The 19736-nt window shown below is 38.6% G+C and overlaps 5 protein-coding genes across 8 annotated transcripts; 4 read left to right on the top strand and 1 right to left on the bottom strand.

The window, feature by feature from the left end:
• Positions 1 to 14: 14 nt before the first annotated feature.
• Positions 15 to 8982, bottom strand: gtpbp1 (GTP binding protein 1). Of its 4 annotated transcripts, none has more exons than XM_057345718.1 (13): positions 8495 to 8982; positions 6516 to 6627; positions 6260 to 6440; positions 4432 to 4780; positions 3927 to 4050; positions 3727 to 3841; positions 3441 to 3585; positions 3187 to 3369; positions 2914 to 3049; positions 2636 to 2814; positions 2122 to 2232; positions 1816 to 1854; positions 15 to 1189 (listed from the first exon to the last, which is right to left on the bottom strand). In XM_057345718.1, exons 1-13 carry the CDS (start codon positions 8678 to 8680, stop codon positions 1094 to 1096), a joined length of 1956 nt encoding a protein of 651 aa, XP_057201701.1. In that variant the 5' UTR covers positions 8681 to 8982; the 3' UTR covers positions 15 to 1093. The 4 variants fall into 4 exon arrangements, with proteins under 4 accessions (XP_057201701.1, XP_057201699.1, XP_057201702.1 ...); XM_057345716.1 differs by having other exon boundaries at positions 18 to 1189; positions 2122 to 2286; positions 8495 to 8981; XM_057345719.1 differs by having other exon boundaries at positions 19 to 1189; positions 2122 to 2286; positions 8500 to 8598.
• Positions 8983 to 9709: 727 nt separating this feature from the next.
• si:dkey-283b1.7 (brorin) lies at positions 9710 to 13327 on the top strand. Its single transcript, XM_057345738.1, has 3 exons — positions 9710 to 10548; positions 10907 to 11036; positions 11679 to 13327. The coding sequence occupies exons 1-3, from the start codon at positions 10195 to 10197 to the stop codon at positions 11921 to 11923; spliced, it is 729 nt and encodes a 242-aa protein (XP_057201721.1). The 5' UTR covers positions 9710 to 10194; the 3' UTR covers positions 11924 to 13327.
• A 110-nt stretch (positions 13328 to 13437) lies between these two features.
• On the top strand, positions 13438 to 15644 carry rpl23 (ribosomal protein L23). The gene is made up of 5 exons (XM_057345739.1): positions 13438 to 13485; positions 14382 to 14465; positions 14796 to 14924; positions 15112 to 15225; positions 15519 to 15644. The coding sequence occupies exons 1-5, from the start codon at positions 13473 to 13475 to the stop codon at positions 15599 to 15601; spliced, it is 423 nt and encodes a 140-aa protein (XP_057201722.1). The 5' UTR covers positions 13438 to 13472; the 3' UTR covers positions 15602 to 15644.
• A 112-nt stretch (positions 15645 to 15756) lies between these two features.
• On the top strand, positions 15757 to 17835 carry ccdc103 (coiled-coil domain containing 103). The gene is made up of 3 exons (XM_057345736.1): positions 15757 to 16294; positions 16657 to 16786; positions 17244 to 17835. The coding sequence occupies exons 1-3, from the start codon at positions 16152 to 16154 to the stop codon at positions 17718 to 17720; spliced, it is 750 nt and encodes a 249-aa protein (XP_057201719.1). The 5' UTR covers positions 15757 to 16151; the 3' UTR covers positions 17721 to 17835.
• On the top strand, positions 17743 to 19303 carry LOC130561416 (Ig-like V-type domain-containing protein FAM187A). Its single transcript, XM_057345735.1, has one exon. It carries the CDS (start codon positions 17841 to 17843, stop codon positions 19068 to 19070), a length of 1230 nt encoding a protein of 409 aa, XP_057201718.1. The 5' UTR covers positions 17743 to 17840; the 3' UTR covers positions 19071 to 19303.
• The last annotated feature ends 433 nt before the right edge of the window (positions 19304 to 19736 follow it).

Genomic DNA, 19736 nt, shown 5'->3' with positions numbered 1-19736 from the left:
CAGTTGAAATAGTCAACATCAGTTTATTGTTATAGTTGTGGCAAATTAAATTCACAACATGTAAACAGAGATAACGGTCCGAGTGTCTCAATATGTGATTACTAAAGCTCTGCAGGCTCTAAGAACCAATGGAAATAATTTACAGCAAGTATTTGTTCTGAAAGAACTATCAATCATTAGAGAAAATAACGCATAACATTAACAATTTTAACTTCACATTCAAAACTTTTTTTAACTACTGGCACTCCGTTAAGTAAAGTTTCCCTAACAGGAAATATTACTTGAATCATATATATATAGAGAGAGACTAAAATCTGTGGCATACAAAAAAAAATCTACATTTCATCTCCTACTTCATGTAAATTTCACTGGGTAATCTTGAACTGTTCATTTAAACACCTTGACAATTTTAATGTTTCCAGAATCTGGGTAATCTACCAAGTAGCATTACTACTCCACCTGACTGCATTTTGGTAAACTTAAATATTTGTGATAACTTGCAATATATAGTGAGAATAGTTTTTGTTTTGCATGTCGTATTAAATTAGCTGCCAACAAACTTTGCAATCACAGTGTGTAATAGGCCTAAACACTCAGTTCATACCATCGTGGTCCACAATAAAACTCATTCAGTAATGACACATGGTTGTCATAAATCCTGTTAGGAGTTATTTTAAAATAATCAGCTACGTAATGCAAAGTTTAGCCCAAGCTTAACAAAACCATTTAAACAGGAATATCTTAAAATTGATAAGAATGACAGTCACTTAGCACGTAATGTTATACTCGGTAAGAAAAGGGTTTTCTTCATGACATCGCATGTAAATATTATCCCACCTAAATTGACATAAAACAGAACCAGCATGCAGTATGTCTGTTTTATAGTCTCAATATCTATGGTATATACACAGTCTAAAAACGCCCACGTCTTGTAATAAGTTAAAATTCACATAACAAATGTGCATGTTGGTTCTGTGGTCTCCTCGGTCTTGTCATAGAAGTGGTATGATCCATACGGGCAGGTAAAAGGCATGAGTAAAACACAGAGCATACTGGACTGTTCAGCTTCTTGTGAGGGGAACTCCGGAGTGGTTTAGCAGCCCCCGACTGCACCAAGGGTTACTGTGGTGTTGCATTGAGGTTTCCCTTTATGTCTCTGACCTCCTCGTCTTCTGCCTCCAGACTTTGGCTTAAAGAAGAAAACAGAAAAGGTAATTTACTCCCAAAGTTTACACAAGATATTTTACACACACACATATACACACATATATATATATATATAATTATTAGTCTTTTACACCATTACATGTTATTAAAAATAAGTGTTGACTCTGTAATAACATGCAGGTCATTTGTATCACACAGGACCTGATGTGTAATTTCTGAATTTCTCAATAGGACCATTTCTACACGCTCCCCAATCTTAAATTGACCAGACAAAAAAAGGCTGGTAAAGCCTCAGTGTTTTAAGCTTTAAGCAAGCCATTTACATATTAATTTCTCCTTTATAGTCGTCTCTGCATGAGTAGATTGGAGAAAGCACTTCAGTATCCAAAAATGGAAATAAAAAACTAAGAAAGTGTCACAATGACAATAAGTTAATTGACATAGTCTCACAAGACCCAAAATTGAAAACAGGTGGTCCGAAGCCTCACACATTTTCATGCCACAGTATAATTGAGGTGAAAGACATGTCATGCCATCCTTATGCCATGTCTTTACAGAAAGTAAATGTGAGAGTTTATATACAACAATTCAGGTGATGGTATCAATCTGGGTAATGGGGGGAGTCACTGTTCCCTGTTCCCTTTTTACCTTGTTATCTTTGTTTTGAGGGTCTTCCTCCATCTCTGTCTGAAGCATTAAAAATGTGAGAGAAGAGTAAACCAAACAGAGCAGTGTGTGCGAGACGTGGATGGGGCCGGACAACATCAGAAAAGAAACAAAAAGGACATGATGTAGGTGGGGAAAAGAAAAAACAGGTGGAGTGAGAAGAAAGTGACAGAAAGCAGTTAGATCAGATCAGACTGACGCACGGCTTTAAATCCCCAGCCGGAAGAGAAACTCAACTCAACTTGTTACTTTAAAATTCAAATAAAAACCTTGGGCTTGAGTTATTACCTGTTGTGGTACGCTATTCTGGGTGGCTGGTGATATCGCCGTTGCCATCTCCTCATTGGTTGGCGGAACTCCATCCTCTCTCCTAGCTGGAGCTTTCTTTGTGGACTGCATCTTGATTTGTGGAGGTTTGGAGTTTGACGGCTGATTATTTGTTGACAGTAGCAACTAAAAAACCAAGACCGTAAACATTCTTAAAGGGATAGTTCGCCCAAAAATAAAAATTCTGTCATCATTAACTGACCCTCGAGGTGATTGTAGTCAAAGTGCCCCTAGAACTGTTTACTGTCCTACATTCTTCAAAATATCTTCTTTTGTGATCAACAGAACAAAGACATTTATAAAGCTTTTTCCTACTATGGTAGTGAATGGTGGCCAAAAACTTTTTGGTTACAAGCTTTCTTTCAAATATCTTCCCTTGTGTTCATCAGAACAAAGTAATTAATACAGGTTGGGTAAATGAAGACAGAATTTTCATTTTTGGGTGAACTGTTCCTTTAAAGCCCATTTGACTAACCTTGGTGATGGTGCCCACAGCCTTCGTTCTCCCCTCTCTGAAGACCAGCCTCTGGTCTATGTGCAGGTACTCTGGAGTTTTGATGAAGCGGAAGTGTACGGTAGCTTTGTCTCCTGTGCGTAAGCAATCGCTGGTCATAGACAGGATAGTTGCTGTCTGCCTGATGCTGCCGCAATGCACTGTGGGAGGAGAGAGAGACAAACGAAAGAGATGAGACAAATTGCTTCAGGATCCCACAGTAACTGAGAAGAACAAGTGGGTCTGTGTGTGTATCTCACCCATGGCTTGATATCTAGGGGAGATAGTCGTCGGGTGATGTAAAACTAGTATCTCGGCTTCAAACTCCCAATATGCCTGTGGGTTTAACCTCGGTGACACCATGACCATGCCCTTCCTTATTGATGAACGCTTAATCTAAACGAGAGAGCAATATGGAAGAACAAGCAAGATGCAATGAATAGCGAGACATTGCCACATATGTTTGATTGGTTAAAGAACTGGTTCACAATACATAGGTTGCAGGTTTAATCACAAGCTTTTAATTTTCATACCTTTTTTAGAGCAAAAGAAGCCGTCTGTCCACCTCGAACCTCTTTCACAGGCATCCTCTTGCGGTGAATGGATTTAACAGTAATGGGGAGGAAAGCGCCCAAGGGGTCCGGTCCCAGAAGCAAGGTGTCATTCAGCCTAATCAGCCCACGAAGGGTTGTCCCAGACACTACTGTCCCTACACCCTGTCAATACATATCAGACTTTTAAAAGAGGGGGATGGATGGATAGATAGATAGAGAGACAGCATGCTTACTGGTACTGAATAGGTATCATCTATCTGGAACTCAGCAGGCTCGTGGTCTTTGAATGAGCTTCTGGAGGAGAGCAGATTCAGGAACATCTTGAGTAGGTCCATGTTCTCTCCTGTGACGTTTGAGATCTGGAAGATCGGACATATTCTACAAAACAAACAGACAAATATCGATATGAAGACATTGGGTTGAAAGCATTGCAAAACTGAGGTCACTTCACATGCAAATTACCCAACAGCAGTTGACCGATGCCCATTTCAACTAACAATGTGAACTGCGGAGCATTACCTCTCAGAACTGAAGTTAGACGCCGTTACAATGACATCATCTTTATTCTGGACTAGCACAGGGATCTTTCTGCAGCCCGGAGACTTTAAGATCTTCTGCAGGAGCTTCAAGGTCTCTAAAAATGCACAACCACTATTAGCATGACAATTCCTATACCTATCTGTCATTTATAGCAAATACATAAATGGAGTACAGTTTACCTTGAAGAATATTAGCAGGACACATGTCAATCTTTGTGACCACTACAAAGACAGGAACATTGAGGGCTAACGCCAAGCCAAGGTGCTCTTTGGTCATACCAACAATTCCTGCATTGCTTCCAATCTGTGAAAGAGAAAATAAATCTGAAGATTTGACATTTGAGAACCAGCCCAACTGGAGACGCATATGCTCTGTACCAAAACCCTAGTGAGCTGCCTACCTTGGCAACGTTTGAAGCATCATATGCGAGCTTCAAACTGTTGTGCCTCTAAATAAAACTATGGCAAAAATAGCTGGCAGCATCGCTTGCATGCTTGACAAATAAGCACATTTTTATCCAAGATGGCAGACAGACAAAATGTTGATTTTAAATAGATTTTATTAAGTACCAAAACATTTCCATCTAATTAAACAGCATTCTATTACCCAATATCTGTGTATGCCATGTGTTTGCTGAATTTCACATGCAGTTTGTGTGTGTAATGCCACGTGTCCTTTCCTTACCATCAGCATGCAGAAGTCAGGCAGATGACCAGTCATTCCAAACACAGTCGTTTTGAGGTACTTCTCGTGGCCAGCGAGGTCAATAAAGGTGATGACTTTAGAAGACTTCTCGCAGATCTTGGTCCAGTCCAGGCTTCCGCCATGACTGTCGGGTTTGTTGACGACTTGACCCTCCTGATCAAAACCCAGGATGTCATTGCCCACGCTGCTGGTACGACCGCTTTCCATTTCATGCTTGTGTCTGAAGAGCTTCTGTCGGGCAAAGCCACGACCATTATCCAGCTCTCCATGAGTCAGCACGCCAAGTAATGTACTCTTGCCAGCATCTACATTCCCTACTACAGCCACCCTGAAAAAAACACCATTATAAAAATAAAAAACCTGTCCCATGTCTCTCACAGTTTAGTACATTTTTCTTTATATAGGCTTTAAATTAATAACTGCTTAAAGGGATAGGTCACCCAAAAACTGAAAAATCTTTCATCATTTATTTACCCTCATGTCATTTTAAACCTGTATGAGTGTCTTTCTTCAGAAGAACACAAAAGATGATATTTTGAAGAACGTTGGTAACCAAACAACATTGGCTCCAATTGACTTTCACTGTATGGATGTTAAACAGTAACTATTGCAATGTCCATAAAATTACATTTCATGCCATGTGTAATGTTGCTGTATGTGAATGTAAGCTGTCTGCCAAGTTGTAAAGCCGAAAGTGAACGAATAAAAGTTATTGGCTTGGGAAAAAAAGGAGTCGACTCTCATTCTAATTTCAGTTCCTGGTCAGATTTGAGTCACTGCGTGTAATGCCCACCTACGTGCCATATGCAACACTGCACACGGTAGACCAATCACAGCAGAATAGACCATCTGACCAATCAGATCAGAGTGTGCTGACAGAAAGGAGGGATTAGACCGATGAATCGCCGAACAAATCATTTGAGAGTCAGTCAAGAAGTAAGGCAACAATAACTGCCTATTATTAGAAAATAAAAGTGTTTTTACACCGTGTATGTACGTAAATTTGTTGGACACTCCATAAACCAAAGTAGGACCTTAAAAATAACAAAATATTTACTCAAGACATTTCTCAAAGTCATATACAGGTTGGATAAATGACAGAATTTTAATTTTTGCAAGTACTATCCCTTTAAATTCCAGTCTGTTGATCTTTAGCTTTGAAACACTTGGAATATACTATAGTGAATGCATTTAATGGACTACTGGAATTGTAATGCAAATTTGTGTTTGTTCATCCTCCACTTTAAAAATACTCCATAGATTGAATCATCGGCCATTCTCTGAAAACACTTGAACTGAGTATATATATAGAGCTCTAGAGTGCATGAAGGCTACAATTTCAATACAATCACAGCCCACACCACAGTGTAGATTAGGAACTAGGGATGTAACAATATTATCAATATAGTGTTATCGCAATAGCAAAATTGTCTCATTTTATCGTGGTCACATGACTAAATGAAATTATAGGTCTTCCGGGCCAAACAGAGAATGTTAGAAAAAATAATAGATGTTTCCTTTGTCAAGGTCCATCTGGTGCAATTATTTTCTTTTATAAAAGGGATTTTTAGGTCATTTGACCCATCTCATACAATAACTCATACCTCTAAGCAACAGTTATGATTAGAGGATAAAGAAAAGATCCTCTTTTCCGCTTATGGCACGTTTCCAAGTCATCATTTGTCATTTTAAATAGTCCAACAAATATCGTACCGTGGACGGACTTTTTAACCAAAGTATTATCATATAGTGAGATTTTGATACAGTTACATCCCTATTAGGAACTGCATCTATGACAACCACTCACCTAACCTCCAGGAAGTCTGCCTCTCCCACCCGGCGGCGAATCAGGTAATCTCTGACCTGTCCACCAGCCTCAGCACGCTCCCTCAGCAGGATGAGATCTGCCTCGATCTGCTCACTCATGGATTTTATAGTGGCCACAGAGGCCTGCATATCACCCTCATTTAAACCATAATCACCTCCATCTGAAAGCGACAGAAGCCGTATTATGAACAGACAAAAGTATTGTGGGTCTCATCTCATAGATAACATGCCCTTACCTGACCCCACCCCAACAACATAGATGGTCTCCCCACAGCCCTCATCCATCCTCTCGCGGAGTTGCCGTAGTAACAAGTCATACTGCTCCCCATTGGGGCTGACCAAGGCAAACTGTGACAAAGAAGAACAGCACAAGAGTTTGTTATAGAATGTAACAGCTTTAAAGCTCTTTATATGTTTTGTTTTCCTCATAAAAACATTACATGCTCAGTCTATTTCTATGACAGTGTAAACAAAGGACAACAATGATCAAATGGACACAGAGAGCAGAGTTGCCTGACTTTATTGCATGTTACATCAGACGCCCTGACATGTTAAGTCACACAAGGTGGAGTGACAGAGCTCAATGCAAAACCTCCTGAAGAGCAGAAAGAGAGCTCAGCTCATCTGAAAACAGATCCTCAGTGTAAAACTGGATTGATGGATGGTTTGTGGACAGCTGCCACAGCAGAAAACTGCCGGTCCTGCTAAACCAATACCATTTCATTAACAGCCATCTGTCCTGGTTCACACATTCCTCAAGGTTATTCACAAGTGACTGTGTAGCAGACCTTAACTATAGTATGCAGCCAGTTGACATGACATGTCCAGCTGTGTTAGAAGTGACCTGCTAAATTTCACCTGAAACTATTTTAAACAGCACTTTCTTCATTCTTGTATAATTAATTGCAAGTACACAAACAGATTCCGTTTCACGATCTCATAATGACACTTCTCTGAATTCTCATTGAATATTGAAAAAAAAAACATTTGCCTGACACAAAGCACAATAGAAAGTCCGCTAAAGCGTTACTGCTAGATTTTGTTAAAACTTTAAGACCAAGTTATCAATTGATATAAATCTCACTCTCTGATTTGTTTATCTATCCTGTGTTTCCACCCCACTAAAGGGAATTCCCTCGTACTTGCACTAGGGCTGTCACGATTATGAAATTTGGCTGACGATTAATTGTCTAATAAATCATTGCGATTATGACGATTAATTGTCTGTTTTAGAGCTTTGACTTTTAATTCTCACATTTTTTATTCAGCTTTGAAACGACCATATTGTTCTGAATATAAAGACTATGTTCTTTTTCTTGGAAATACATAGGAAAAAATTGGGTCATCATACTTAAGGTTTAGGCTTTTACCCGTCAATAATACATTCGCCAAATACTTGTAAATTAAGTAAATTGATCAGATCAGGAGTGAATTGAAGCCACCATTAAAATACTATCAGTCATAGAAAAGCTTCTAATCTGTTTTTTTCTCACTTGCAAGACTACAATAAAAGTTTACTTCTATGTTAATGAGATTTTGGTAGACTGGTTTTCACACTGAAATAATATTAAATTGTACTGCAGGTTATTTTTATGATATATGTTTTAGTTTTTTTTTTTAAGTGATTGTGTTGTGGTGGTACATTTTACAAGTATTACCATGCTTTAGTTACAATATATACAATAAAATATACAATATGCAGATACACTACAGCTCCCCCTAGTGTCTTCTATAGAGATGTGCAATAACTGCGATGATCCGAAACAATCGCGATGAGACGATTATTTAATAATCGTGACAGCCCTAACTTGCACAGGTATTTCATCAGGTCCTGTAATGTAAGGTTTACAACATTCATTCGCGTAACGTTACATGTAGATATGCAGCCCATAATTAGCTACACTTACAAACATATAGATAAAAAAGAAAGCCAAATTCTTATACTACATTGTGATTGATGCACATGATACAGATAATACGAAACATGTTACAACGTTTAGAGAATGTAGCCTGGTTAGCTTAAGATCGATTAACATTTAAAAAAAACAAAGAACCTCGATCGTTGATTTAACGTAATCACAAACGAAATGACAATGAAAATAACGCAATTTCAAGACATTATTTAAAAAAACAGCGTGCATTAAAGATATTACCAGTACGAACTCAATAAACACACTAATTCACTCCAACAAACGCGATTCAGTATGAGGCCTACCTTACTAGAGAAGTCTATGCCGAGATCCGCGGTCTCGCCGTTCAACATGTCCCCGTCCTCAAAGCACTCTGCCGCGTCATCATCGCTGCAGCCGCGGGCTGGAGCAAACATGCTAGCTGGGACTACTGATTCCAGTCCCATAATCCCAGGATTAAAACCTGGTTCTGTGGTTGTTAACGATGCCATCTCTCGGGAAGAAAATATCTAGACTAGGCTAAAATCAACTTTAAAACGTTGCAGCTTCTGGTGGAACAATTGTAAGCTGATACAGCACAAACACTTGTGAATTCACATTCAAAATGTAACACCGCTCACCACTAGGTTAAAACCTGCCGTGCCGAGATAAACGAGTACCACTACATCTCTATAACATGTTAGGCTGATAAGAGAGTAAATAAAGACCTTAACATTTTCACTGCTGGCGTTTCAGTATTTGTTTAAAATGTTACGAAAATGAGTCAAGTGCGCTGTTCTTCTCTTAAATTATTCAATAGCACGCTTGGCCAATCATTTTACCTCTTACATAAATCACGTGGGTTGCTGTCCAATAAACGTTTGCAGGCGGTGCATGTGGATACAAATACAACTTCGTTACAGTGCAAATGATGCAATATTTACTGACAACGTGGTAAAATATGTTTCACCATGTACGGTTAAAAGAACAAATACTTTATTTTATTGTCAAAACATACATTTGGATGTTACTAATCATTAATGTATTCGTATACCACAGAATGTAAAACAATGTTCCTCTGCCAGGAAATATGAAGCGCTAGACGCTCGTCTCACGCAACTCGTATAGATTATTTTCTATCACAAAACAGGTGTGACGACAATATTGTATGATGTCTCATCAGCTTATTCTATTTATGTGTAATGGTCATATAATTGAATTAATCCAAAGTCTTGAAAGTCTCAAAAAGAACCTGCCAGTGTTTTAGTTGTTATTTTAGTTAGTTCAGCACAGACAGAATGATTCATATATTGAATCTTTAAAAAGTAAAAAAAATGCTTTGATGTCTCAGCATCAAAAAGAAGTGAGACATTGTTCCATTTCAGGAGGTATGTAGCCTTCAGAATAGATGTAATTTTATTTTATTGTACACTAAATTTGGTTGGTTCTAACTTCTATCCATTAGACGGTGTGCAATATTTTATGCCATAGTTAAATGACTAGGTTAGGGGATGGAATGCAGTAGGATTCCTCAACTATGCTGCAATTTACTCGTTTTATCAGAAGAGGGCAGCAAAAGAGCTAAAAAGTAAAGGTCTGAAAAAAAATTCTGTTACCAATCTCTGTTTTAACCTAGTCCACATGTAAACAATAACATTTTTCAACTTCTTTACGTGAGATACATTAATGTATTCCGTAGATTACATAGAAGGTGTTCATTAATGCATCAATTCAATATTTCAATTATTTAAAAAAAAAGTAACGTTATCCCTGGCATTGTGAATTGTTTTAAAGTATTTGAATGATGTTACCTTTAAGACACAAGCTCTTGTTATTAATAATGCAGGACGTTAACTTAATTCCACGCGTACAAGTGAGATACAGTTCCCGTCTATTCTGTTCTGGGTGTGATGTAGCGGTGGTGACATTAGGAGGTGGGTCGTTTTCTCTAGAGCAGGCGGTAATTTACTGCCCTATATGTTTGGACGCGCTCGCGACCAACCAGACAACATACTGACAAGTAACGATGCGACCTTTCATTGTAAGCGTCTCGTTTGCGCTCCAGTGCTTCTTTTTCAAAAGCGCATCAGAGTACTCTTCAAAATCAGATTTGGAATACGAATTCGGGGACTATCGTGGGAAGTTTTGTATCGACGATCAAGGTTTTGTGTATGGCATCGGAGAGGTTTATTACCCGAGCCCCACAGCTTGTCCGTGCACCTGCACTGAAAATGGACCGGTGTGTATCAGACCCAAGTGTCCGCGTATACACCCAAGGTGCACGCGCATCAAATACAAGTCTTGCTGTCCAGTGTGTGAAGCTGTCAGTAAAGTTTGCGTGTACGGGGGCAAAACTTATAGACTACTGGAGGAATTCAAGGTGAGTCTTGTGATAGAAAATACAGTGCAGTGTAAAATACATTTACTGTTATGATTGATTGATTGTAAATGTAAATGATTGATTGTACCTATATTGCAATATAACAATTCTTTGTGGTTTTAAACTCCATTTTATTATCACAAAACTGTACATAAACATACTTTTCCACATTACTTTGTTTACTGTTAGCAAAATATTACATATTTCTAAATACATTTCATCCCACCCCCTTTTTATTCACACATTGCTGCGAAAATGCATCTTCACTTTTTCAGTGCATGCAGATAATCTACAAATATGTCATGCCACCTTTTCACTCCATTGAACTCAAATAAATAATATTCTCATTCATGTTCAGATGTCCCCCTGTGAGCGCTGCCGTTGTGAAGTCAATAGAGAAGTTTACTGCAGCATATCCGGCTGTCCAGCCTTGCATTGTGTGAATCCTGAATATGAACCCAACCACTGCTGTCCTGTGTGCAAGAGCGGTGAGAGCCCTTACACACTCAGAGTAACACTACACGTGCATGGACATTAACTGCATTATCCCGCATACATACATAAACACTGGAACACAGTCTGTTTAGTTTTAGAGATATGTAGATTGTGTGTGTTATGCACCTCATAAGAATCGATACAGGATTCGATACACTTCTTTCTCGGAATCCTCGGAATCATGTATTGTTTTTGATTGATTTCTCCCGTTTAGTGCATATTTCACAGTGACACAAGGGAAAACGAATGATGCAATGGAATCATTCAATAGATCGCATACTACCAACATGCTGTCTATTAATAGGAACTAGTTCAGAGCATGCTGGGATGGCAGAGGCATTATGGGGCATTGGGCCATCCCTGACAGCAGAAGGCACAGATTGTGTTTGATATTTTGTGTGGGTAATGTTTAGGTATAAATACTGATTTAAAAATGTTTTTTTTTTTCATTTCTATATCAAATACAACACACACATACAGTATAAAGATAATGGTCAACAGTGGACAATAGTGTTATTAGTTGGTTCACACAATGTGCACGTCTCTTTGGTTGAATAACTTGGGATGGAGGCAGAAGGTACAATTTTGCTGGATTTCCTCTTATAATGAGTGATGTTTCTGTGTCATCCTCAAAGGGCCAAACTGCTTTGCTGGAAATCGTGTGATCCCAGTTGGAGAACGTGTGGAGATTGATGATCGGATGGTCTGTTTCTGCACCTACCGGGATGGAACATGGCAGACTCACCCTCACGCTACCTGTGAGGAGCGCCAGCAACCAGACAATGAAGCTACTGACTCCCATGATACATCAAAACAGATGGAGGAGCAGGAGAAAGAGAAGGAGAGAGTTTTTTCGCCCAGGCTGGATGCTATCCCGTGAACGGGAAGTGTGCCTGGCACCAGCTTTGCTGACAGGCAGCAGGGGATGCAGGTGTCTGGGACCAGTGTAAACACAACCTGTTATGGATTAATTGCCAATGCTGACCTCTTTTGCCAGCCTCAACCCCTACCCTCCTTAATACAGATCAACACCGTCTTGAGAAACAACATGCAGTGGCTGTAAAATTACAAATGTCTTTATGGGACATATAACATTTTTTACTTGACTAAATTGTTGCTGTTTTTATAACATACACTGCCGTGCAAAAGTTAAGGGTCACATACTTGATGTTTTATATACACTGTTAAATTTTCACATCCTCAATTTAGTCACCATTTCATCGTTTGAAAAGTGTTGACATCTATCAAACTCCTTCTTGAGGTCTCAGCCTGAGATGCTTTTTAAACGGTATTGCATGATTTACTATCTATGCTGGGCTTTTATTAGCTGTTTTCTCATTGTTTGGTCCAGACAATTAATTTCAAAACATTTGTTAAATATTTTTTAATTGTTGGCACAATTATATTTTTGTCAAAAAATAATTACAAAATAATTTCAAACATTCAAGCAAGCTTCCTGGGATCAAAAGGTTTGTGATGTCAATAGTAATATTTTAATGAAGTCGACCTGAACTTGATTGGTATGTGTGTACATTACTGTATATGATGTTCTGCTTCTTATTAGGACACTGTCACATAGCAATTAATTTAAATATGAAGTACTAAATGTAAAAATGGAATCATACATTTGCCAGGTCATTCTAGCATGTGTTAATAGACGCACTGGTTTGCCAAATTTTGCTTCTTTATATAAGTCTTTAGATGCTTTTTGGATATCCTTTCCTCAAGACAAAATAAGTAATATTTTGCCTGTTCCTTCCAACCATTTTCATGTCATACTGTGTAAAATAAAATTAAGTCTAGGTAATTGCAAAATGCCTAGTGAAATTTAAGTAGCCCGTTAATAGATGATGATGCATATTTAATGGCAATATAGTTATTATTAATGAAAAAAGGTGTACTTTGAGTCCTCTCGCTTTAATGATTTGATATACTGGCATGGACTGATGAGCCATGATGTCATGATTTGGTAATATTCCAAGCAGCATATATAGAAGTGTCACACATTAGCACTTTTTCCATATTTCCATTATATGCATTATTATATGCACATCATATAAATATATCGTATTATAATTATAGACTTCTGGTTTTTTTTAAAGTAATTTTTAAATATTGTCTCAAACTTTGTGACCCTACTGTATACATTAATTGTCTACTCTAATTACAATCGTCTTTCTTAAGTTTTAAGCTTTTATAAGCCTCTATTATGAATTGCTATTATTCTTGAATCAATAAACTGTGTAATAAAGATAAGCAGTATCTTAAGCAGTATAAGGACGTTGTCACAAAATGGACATACGCAACACTAGGTGGCGTCAGAAGAATATAGACCACGTGTCTGCCCCGGATGCTGTGAGATCTGTGCTGTGCGTAAGTTTATATCCCAGCATTCCGCGCTCTCTCTTCCTCTTTCCCTTTCGGCGACAATGTCTAAGAGAGGTAAGAATCACACATGAAAATCCAAAGTCATCCTTGAATTAAGTTACAGTGAAGCCCAATAAAACTAGAAATTAGATGCAATGGATTGTCGGGAGTGTATATTTTCGACATATTACTGTCAAAACTCGCTGATATATTAGACGAATTTAGTCTTGTTCAATTGCTGCTAGCGGGAGAAGCCATGTTTGCTAAGTTTTGAATGCAGACCTGCATACTCCATTGACTGTAAATGTGTTAAATTAAGTGCGTTTAGGAACATGTTGTCAATAGCGAAGCAATGTTTCTTAACAACTATTATGTTGATATAAATGCTGTCATATAGTTGATAGTTGGTTGCCAGTAGAAACCTACAGCTCACAAGTAACTTGAGCTAAATTTGTGGTCGGCTAAACGCACGTTTCGTATCTGATGCTTCGCTTATGTAGTAACAAGTGGTACGAGTTATGGCACTCAAGTTATTAAAACTGTTTATGTGACACGATTAGATATTTTCTGTCCTCAGTACAAATAAGACGCGTTTTGTTCCGACTATAATAAGGCTGGTTTGAGGATGTTAACGTCATTTAATACTGTAAACCTTGAACACATACGGTTTGTTTGCAGCATTTTAGAATGTTTATTTTACGTGATTTCCCATGTCCTTATTGAGATTTAAAAACTAGAGTCTAAACTGCCATGTATTTCTGCAGTGGTAATGGCAGAAATACAAAAGTGGATGTTCTGGTTTGACTGTATAAAACTCGACCTGCTTGCATTTCACCAACATTGTAACTTACTGTAGAATTTGAATGTAAATTCTCTTTACTATGCTGTGTTTATGGAGAGTGTATTGAAAATGTGATGAGAAATATTTTGGCTTTCATGGTACTATAATAAAATTGTTTTTGTCTTTTAAGGACGTGGTGGGTCATCGGGAGCCAAGTTCCGCATCTCACTGGGTCTCCCAGTGGGAGCGGTTATCAACTGCGCTGACAACACAGGTATGAAGTCTGGTTCTATGATTTGTGATTTAATGTCCTTCTCAAAAGCACTTGCTTTGTCTGGTCAGTGGCTGGGTGAGTTGTCGTGGAAGGAAATAGAAAACTCATTGCTCTTGGGTGAGATGGCAGTCACCATATGCTGTACAATCTCAATCCGTGATGAAACAAATGTTAAAATTGTTAAAGGGATTTTTTTTTGCCCAGAAGTAAAGAAATGGCAAGTAAAGGCTTGCTTTAGCAGTTATGGTATAATTTTGCTTTCCTTTACAGAGAACGTGGTCATTACTCGATTGTCAAACTTCACTCATCGCTGAATCTTATCTCGCTTAGGTGCCAAGAACCTGTACATCATTTCCGTCAAAGGCATCAAGGGTCGTCTGAACAGGCTGCCTGCCGCTGGTGTGGGTGACATGGTAATGGCCACAGTGAAGAAAGGCAAACCAGAGCTCAGGAAAAAGGGTGAGTGTTTTGAGGCAGCAGCAGAACCTGAGAAGCTCACAGACTGGTTTTGAATGTTGATAAAATGCTCGGAAAAAAAAGTTTGAATTGTAGTATGCTTTCACTATAACCCTCACAATAGTTTGTTACACTGAACTTGATCAGAGAGCGAAGTGGGTTAAACAACTGTCTGTATCTTGTTAACCAGTGCATCCTGCGGTTGTGATACGACAGCGGAAGTCGTATCGACGAAAAGATGGTGTGTTCCTATACTTTGAAGACAATGCGGGGGTCATAGTGAATAACAAAGGAGAAATGAAAGGCAAGTTTAAAATGTCGTCATGTTTATTTTCCTTCTCAAAAGCACTTGCTTTGTCTGATTAGTGGCTGGGTGAGTTGTCGTGGAAGGAAAGAACAAATCCCATTGCTTTTGGGTGAGATGGCAGTCTCCATGTGCTGTGTAATCTCAATCCGTGATGGAACACTTACTTCATAAATACTTTTACACTTTTTATATTTCTTGGACCCTAAATGTTATTAAACACCATTTGCATGAAAATGTTTGAGTCTTGGTAATATTCCGTGACTGAGCTAAATTATCAATTTTCTTTATAGGTTCAGCTATCACAGGACCTGTAGCAAAGGAATGTGCAGACCTGTGGCCCAGGATTGCATCCAATGCCGGAAGCATTGCCTGAGTACAAATGTGGCTTGTTTTCAATAAAATACTCTGTCTATAAAGTTGTCACTGTGTTTTTTGCTAAATGTTTTTAATACAATGACTTTGTATCATTGATCGATCGCTTAATACAAATTCAGTAATCTCAGCTGCAAGCGTATATGTTTGTTTCGTAATGTGTGGTCTCGGATTCTAGATAAATATAAATTCCTATTTTAAGATGAAAAAGATGAATGGTGTGATTATTTTCAACAAAAAATGTATAAGCAGTACATAATGGACTGTATTTCAGCATAATTTAAGTGACCATGCATTCAAAATAAACGAAATGTAACACTTAAACGTAAGCAAAATTTGTGTATGAAATGCTTTAAACCAGCTACTGCTGGCAGTGTTGACGTACAAATCGGTTGTTATGGTGACATGGTTTGTTTGCTGAACCGCGAGCTAGCTAACGTTAGTAAGTAATGGCTTTAATTGAGCTTCCTGGACAAGTTAACGAACTACTTACATTTCGTTCTTAAGGTAAATTGAGTGGTTAAATCGTATTTCATATGTAAACTGTAGACATGGAGAAATCGGATATTATTAATTTCTGTGCTCTTGAAAAAGAGGTACAAGCGGCACTGGAAGCAGATAGGAAATACCAGAGAGAAAATGATGCCAAATTTCGTGCACTGCATCAAAACGTAGCCAGCTACGAGGAGTTCAGGTAAGGTATCTTTTGTTTTGTATATCTAGTTACACTTTTGGATGATTTAAAAAATAAATCTACCTCGACCACCCACGTCATTTACATTTAGTCGTTTAGCAGACGCTTTTATCCAAAGCGACTTACAAATAATGTAAACAATGGAAGCAATTGGAACAACATAAGGACAACAAAAAGTGCAATAAAACTGGTCTCACATAGCCTACCACAGTATACAGAGTATATTTAAAGTTATTTTTTTATATAGAAAGAGTAAAAAAAGATCGGTGAGAGATGTGTTTTCTGCCGATTCTGCACAAATCGCAACTATAAATGCTTACTTTCGAACATGCGTAATGATGTTTTTATCTTTCGAAATTTAGAGACATAGTACTTGCATCTCACCTAAAGCCCCTCGATAAAAAGGACATCTCTGGTGCACCTCGAAAACAGCCATGGAATACAATTGCTGCTGGATTAAAGCATAAAAGCACCTCACCTGAGGTAATCCAGGTAAGATCAAAACCATTTCTTTACTCAACTCAACTTTATTTATATAGCGCTTTTTACAATTTTCATTGTTTACAAAGCAGCTGTACATGAGACATATTGACTATAAGCAAAACAATTAAAGTTATACCTGTAAAAACAAGAAAAGGTGAAAACACAGAAGACAGACATGCCCACATACAAAACACTCCACACACACAATATGCACACGCACTAACACACATAGACATAGACACAAACACGCACAGTGAAACCACACATTTAAGATAAAGGAGAGAGAAACACAGGTCAAATATTAAACAGACTATAAATACCTATATGCAATATTAATTAATTAAAACTTTAAAATTCTAAAATTTTGTTACATGAAACAAAATTAGTCATTTGCATTAGCATTACATAATAGTTGATCTCTTTTGAGATGAAAAATAAGAACTAATTAATCTCTTTTAATCTTCAGGCTCAGTTTTCTGAGATACAACCAAGAAGTACACCAGAATTCAGCCGTGAGTGGCGCAGATTTGGAGGAAGCTCATATGAGAAGTATAACCTCCTTGTCAGTCTGGGAGGCAAGGCATTGCAGGAAATCTTTAGAACTGAGGTGTGCTTTGGTCTTCTAGGCGAGTTCCTTCTCATTCTGTCACAGGGTGTTAAGTCAGGGGATGAGGTTAAAGTTACTGAAGTTTTGGACGGGCTCTCGAAGACTGGCCGTTTTAGCCTCAACCTGTCTCTGCTAAGTCAGGCTGAGCAGAAAGCCTGCGAGGAGCTTTTCAATAGACTTCGGGCTGCAGTTGGAGAATGTCAGTCTTATAAAGATTATTCCTCAGACCAGAGTAAACCATCAGGGGTTTGTGAGGTCAGTCATGTGAAAGCTGATGAGACGGACTTAACGGTACAATTTAAGGGGTTAATGGAGAGATATGGCATCCAAAATTAATTCATGTTAATTTGTTAATACTAATACCACTGTGTAAGTTCTCTCACTCTGTTTCTGAATATAATGTCATTTGTGTATAGTTAGATCTGTATTTTGTCATACATAGAAAAGAATTGTAAAATGCAGGTTATTTGTTTTTTGGCATTCTTCCCTTTGTTACTGTCTGCCTATGAGGCCCCTGAAGACAAGGAAGACATATTTGCCAGCAAGGTCTGTCCTGCGTTTCTCATCTTTGAAAGTATTGCCTTCCTAGCTGACAGGACAATTGAACTGCCTTGTCACTGTAAGCCAGAGGAGGTTCTTTCAGTTGTATGGTACTACCAAAAACAAATTGGCTCTGTGAACACTAAGGTCCTCACAGACTTTCAAGGTACAACAGTGGTGGAATCATCCAAAGTTGGCAGAGGTTCAGATCTGCGCAGTCGCTTTTCCATCCGTCTGTTTAGCCTGCTAATCTTCAGGGTTCAGAAAGGTGACTCAGGTCACTATATCTGTGGCACGACCTCAGGGGAATTCTTCTACGGCTACAGTGTTGATGTGCAGGAGGTCCATCAAGTTCTCTTTCCCTGGAACGTACATCAGACAACACCGGCACAGGTATCAGAACCCAGCACCATGAGAAAAAAGCCGTTTCAGGTGTTCACCAGCTACAGGCCTTGGTCTAAATGTGACCGCTGCGACATCGAGGGGGAGCAGATCCGTGTGGGTCTTTGTTACGTGAAAAGCAACTACCTACATGTGCGTTACCACAGTGAATCGGATCCAGTGGCTCCCTGTGGCTCCTCAGCCGTTCCCCAACAGTTTGGACTCTCAGGAAGTACATATGGAGCGGAGCTACATGTAAGATCCTGTCATGCTCCCTGTCCTCCAAAACCAACAACGTCCCCAGAGAGACAAGCTCTGCTGAAATTCCTGGAGTATGATGATCAAGCTTCTGGTGTCCTTATTCACTTCCACAACCACCCTGTAGACTTGAATCTGATCTTGACCTGTCCTGGTGCTAAACCACAGTATGTCGTTGCCTGGGATAAAGGTTCATCACCACTTTACCGCTCTCAGTATATGGAGGGACTTAATAAGACCTCTCGTGTCTTCATTGACCCGGGTCACCATCTTCACCTCAGACCTGTGCGACTGGAAGATAAAGGCTCTTTTTTCTGCTGGGTCCAAGGAAAGCTGTCTGCAGAGATCAGACTGGGAGTATATCTGCAGTTGGGCCACTCGCGCCAAATCTCTGACCCAGAGTTTGTATACGCCTTAAACGTTATATTAGTTTGCTACTTGGGTATTGTTGTTCTGTTTCTTCTTGCTGTGTTAGTGAGATTTGTTTGGCAGTTAAGCATGGAATAAAAGATTGCAGCAATGAAATGAACTTGAATTTGTAGTATTTTGATGGATGCATGTTGATACATTGTTTAAATATAAAAAAGGAAAAGTTGGTAAATACGCCAATATGTGTAGATCTATATGTTAGTCTTTTCCCCTGTTGCTAACTGTGTAATTCATTTCTATTAGTTGATATATTGGTAAATTCATAGATATAGAAATCTGGCATCTCAATTGCTAAGTCGCTTTGGATAAGCATCTGTTGAATAAATACATGTAAATGTAAAAACATAAAGCAACATTGAATAGGCCAAGGGTTGCGTTGGGATAAGGTCAGTTGCAAAAAAAACACTTAGCTGTTATGGTGAATGACACAAAAGTTTAGTCCAATTAATGACTAGCAAAGACAATGTTTTTGATGTCTTGCCTCTAAGTGTTTTCATGCAATGACGAGGAAAATTAAAAATAAAATAAATAAAGGAGAACTAAAAGAGAAGGCTTGAGTACTTTCACCTCGTATTTAATTTTAAATATTTTGGTGGTTCTTTAGAACACCTGGGTCCTGGAATGAATGAAAGAAAGAAGAACTACAATGATTGCTAGAAGACGCACTAGCGCAATACAACCGCAAGAGGGCGTGGTTTCACCATGCACGTAATGACTGTTAATGAAAAGCGTTTATTTGTTGGT

Source organism: Triplophysa rosa, linkage group LG11, assembly GCF_024868665.1.
Source record: "Triplophysa rosa linkage group LG11, Trosa_1v2, whole genome shotgun sequence".
NCBI classification, from domain to species: Eukaryota; Metazoa; Chordata; class Actinopteri; order Cypriniformes; family Nemacheilidae; genus Triplophysa; species Triplophysa rosa.
The sequence above is the reverse complement of the archived record's forward strand: the minus strand, read 5'-3'. Positions and strand labels throughout refer to the sequence as shown.

What these genes read in the sequence shown, in the direction of transcription:
- gtpbp1 (XM_057345716.1), bottom strand. Translation starts at nt 8,680, where the DNA reads ATGGCATCGTTAACAACCACAGAACCAGGTTTTAATCCTGGGATTATG. An exon ending in CCCTAGATATCAAGCCATGG is followed by an intron (nt 2,815 to 2,913) that starts GTGAGATACACA and finishes CTCCTCCCACAG; the next exon opens with TGCATTGCGGCAGCATCAGG. An exon ending in AGAATAGCGTACCACAACAG is followed by an intron (nt 1,855 to 2,121) that starts GTAATAACTCAA and finishes TTAATGCTTCAG; the next exon opens with ACAGAGATGGAGGAAGACCC.
- si:dkey-283b1.7 (XM_057345738.1), top strand. Translation starts at nt 10,195, where the DNA reads ATGCGACCTTTCATTGTAAGCGTCTCGTTTGCGCTCCAGTGCTTCTTT. An exon ending in GACTACTGGAGGAATTCAAG is followed by an intron (nt 10,549 to 10,906) that starts GTGAGTCTTGTG and finishes ATTCATGTTCAG; the next exon opens with ATGTCCCCCTGTGAGCGCTG. An exon ending in CTGTCCTGTGTGCAAGAGCG is followed by an intron (nt 11,037 to 11,678) that starts GTGAGAGCCCTT and finishes TCATCCTCAAAG; the next exon opens with GGCCAAACTGCTTTGCTGGA.
- rpl23 (XM_057345739.1), top strand. An exon ending in ACCAGAGCTCAGGAAAAAGG is followed by an intron (nt 14,925 to 15,111) that starts GTGAGTGTTTTG and finishes CTTGTTAACCAG; the next exon opens with TGCATCCTGCGGTTGTGATA. An exon ending in TAACAAAGGAGAAATGAAAG is followed by an intron (nt 15,226 to 15,518) that starts GCAAGTTTAAAA and finishes TTTTCTTTATAG; the next exon opens with GTTCAGCTATCACAGGACCT.
- ccdc103 (XM_057345736.1), top strand. Translation starts at nt 16,152, where the DNA reads ATGGAGAAATCGGATATTATTAATTTCTGTGCTCTTGAAAAAGAGGTA. An exon ending in GCCAGCTACGAGGAGTTCAG is followed by an intron (nt 16,295 to 16,656) that starts GTAAGGTATCTT and finishes TTCGAAATTTAG; the next exon opens with AGACATAGTACTTGCATCTC. An exon ending in CCTCACCTGAGGTAATCCAG is followed by an intron (nt 16,787 to 17,243) that starts GTAAGATCAAAA and finishes TTTAATCTTCAG; the next exon opens with GCTCAGTTTTCTGAGATACA.
- LOC130561416 (XM_057345735.1), top strand. Translation starts at nt 17,841, where the DNA reads ATGCAGGTTATTTGTTTTTTGGCATTCTTCCCTTTGTTACTGTCTGCC.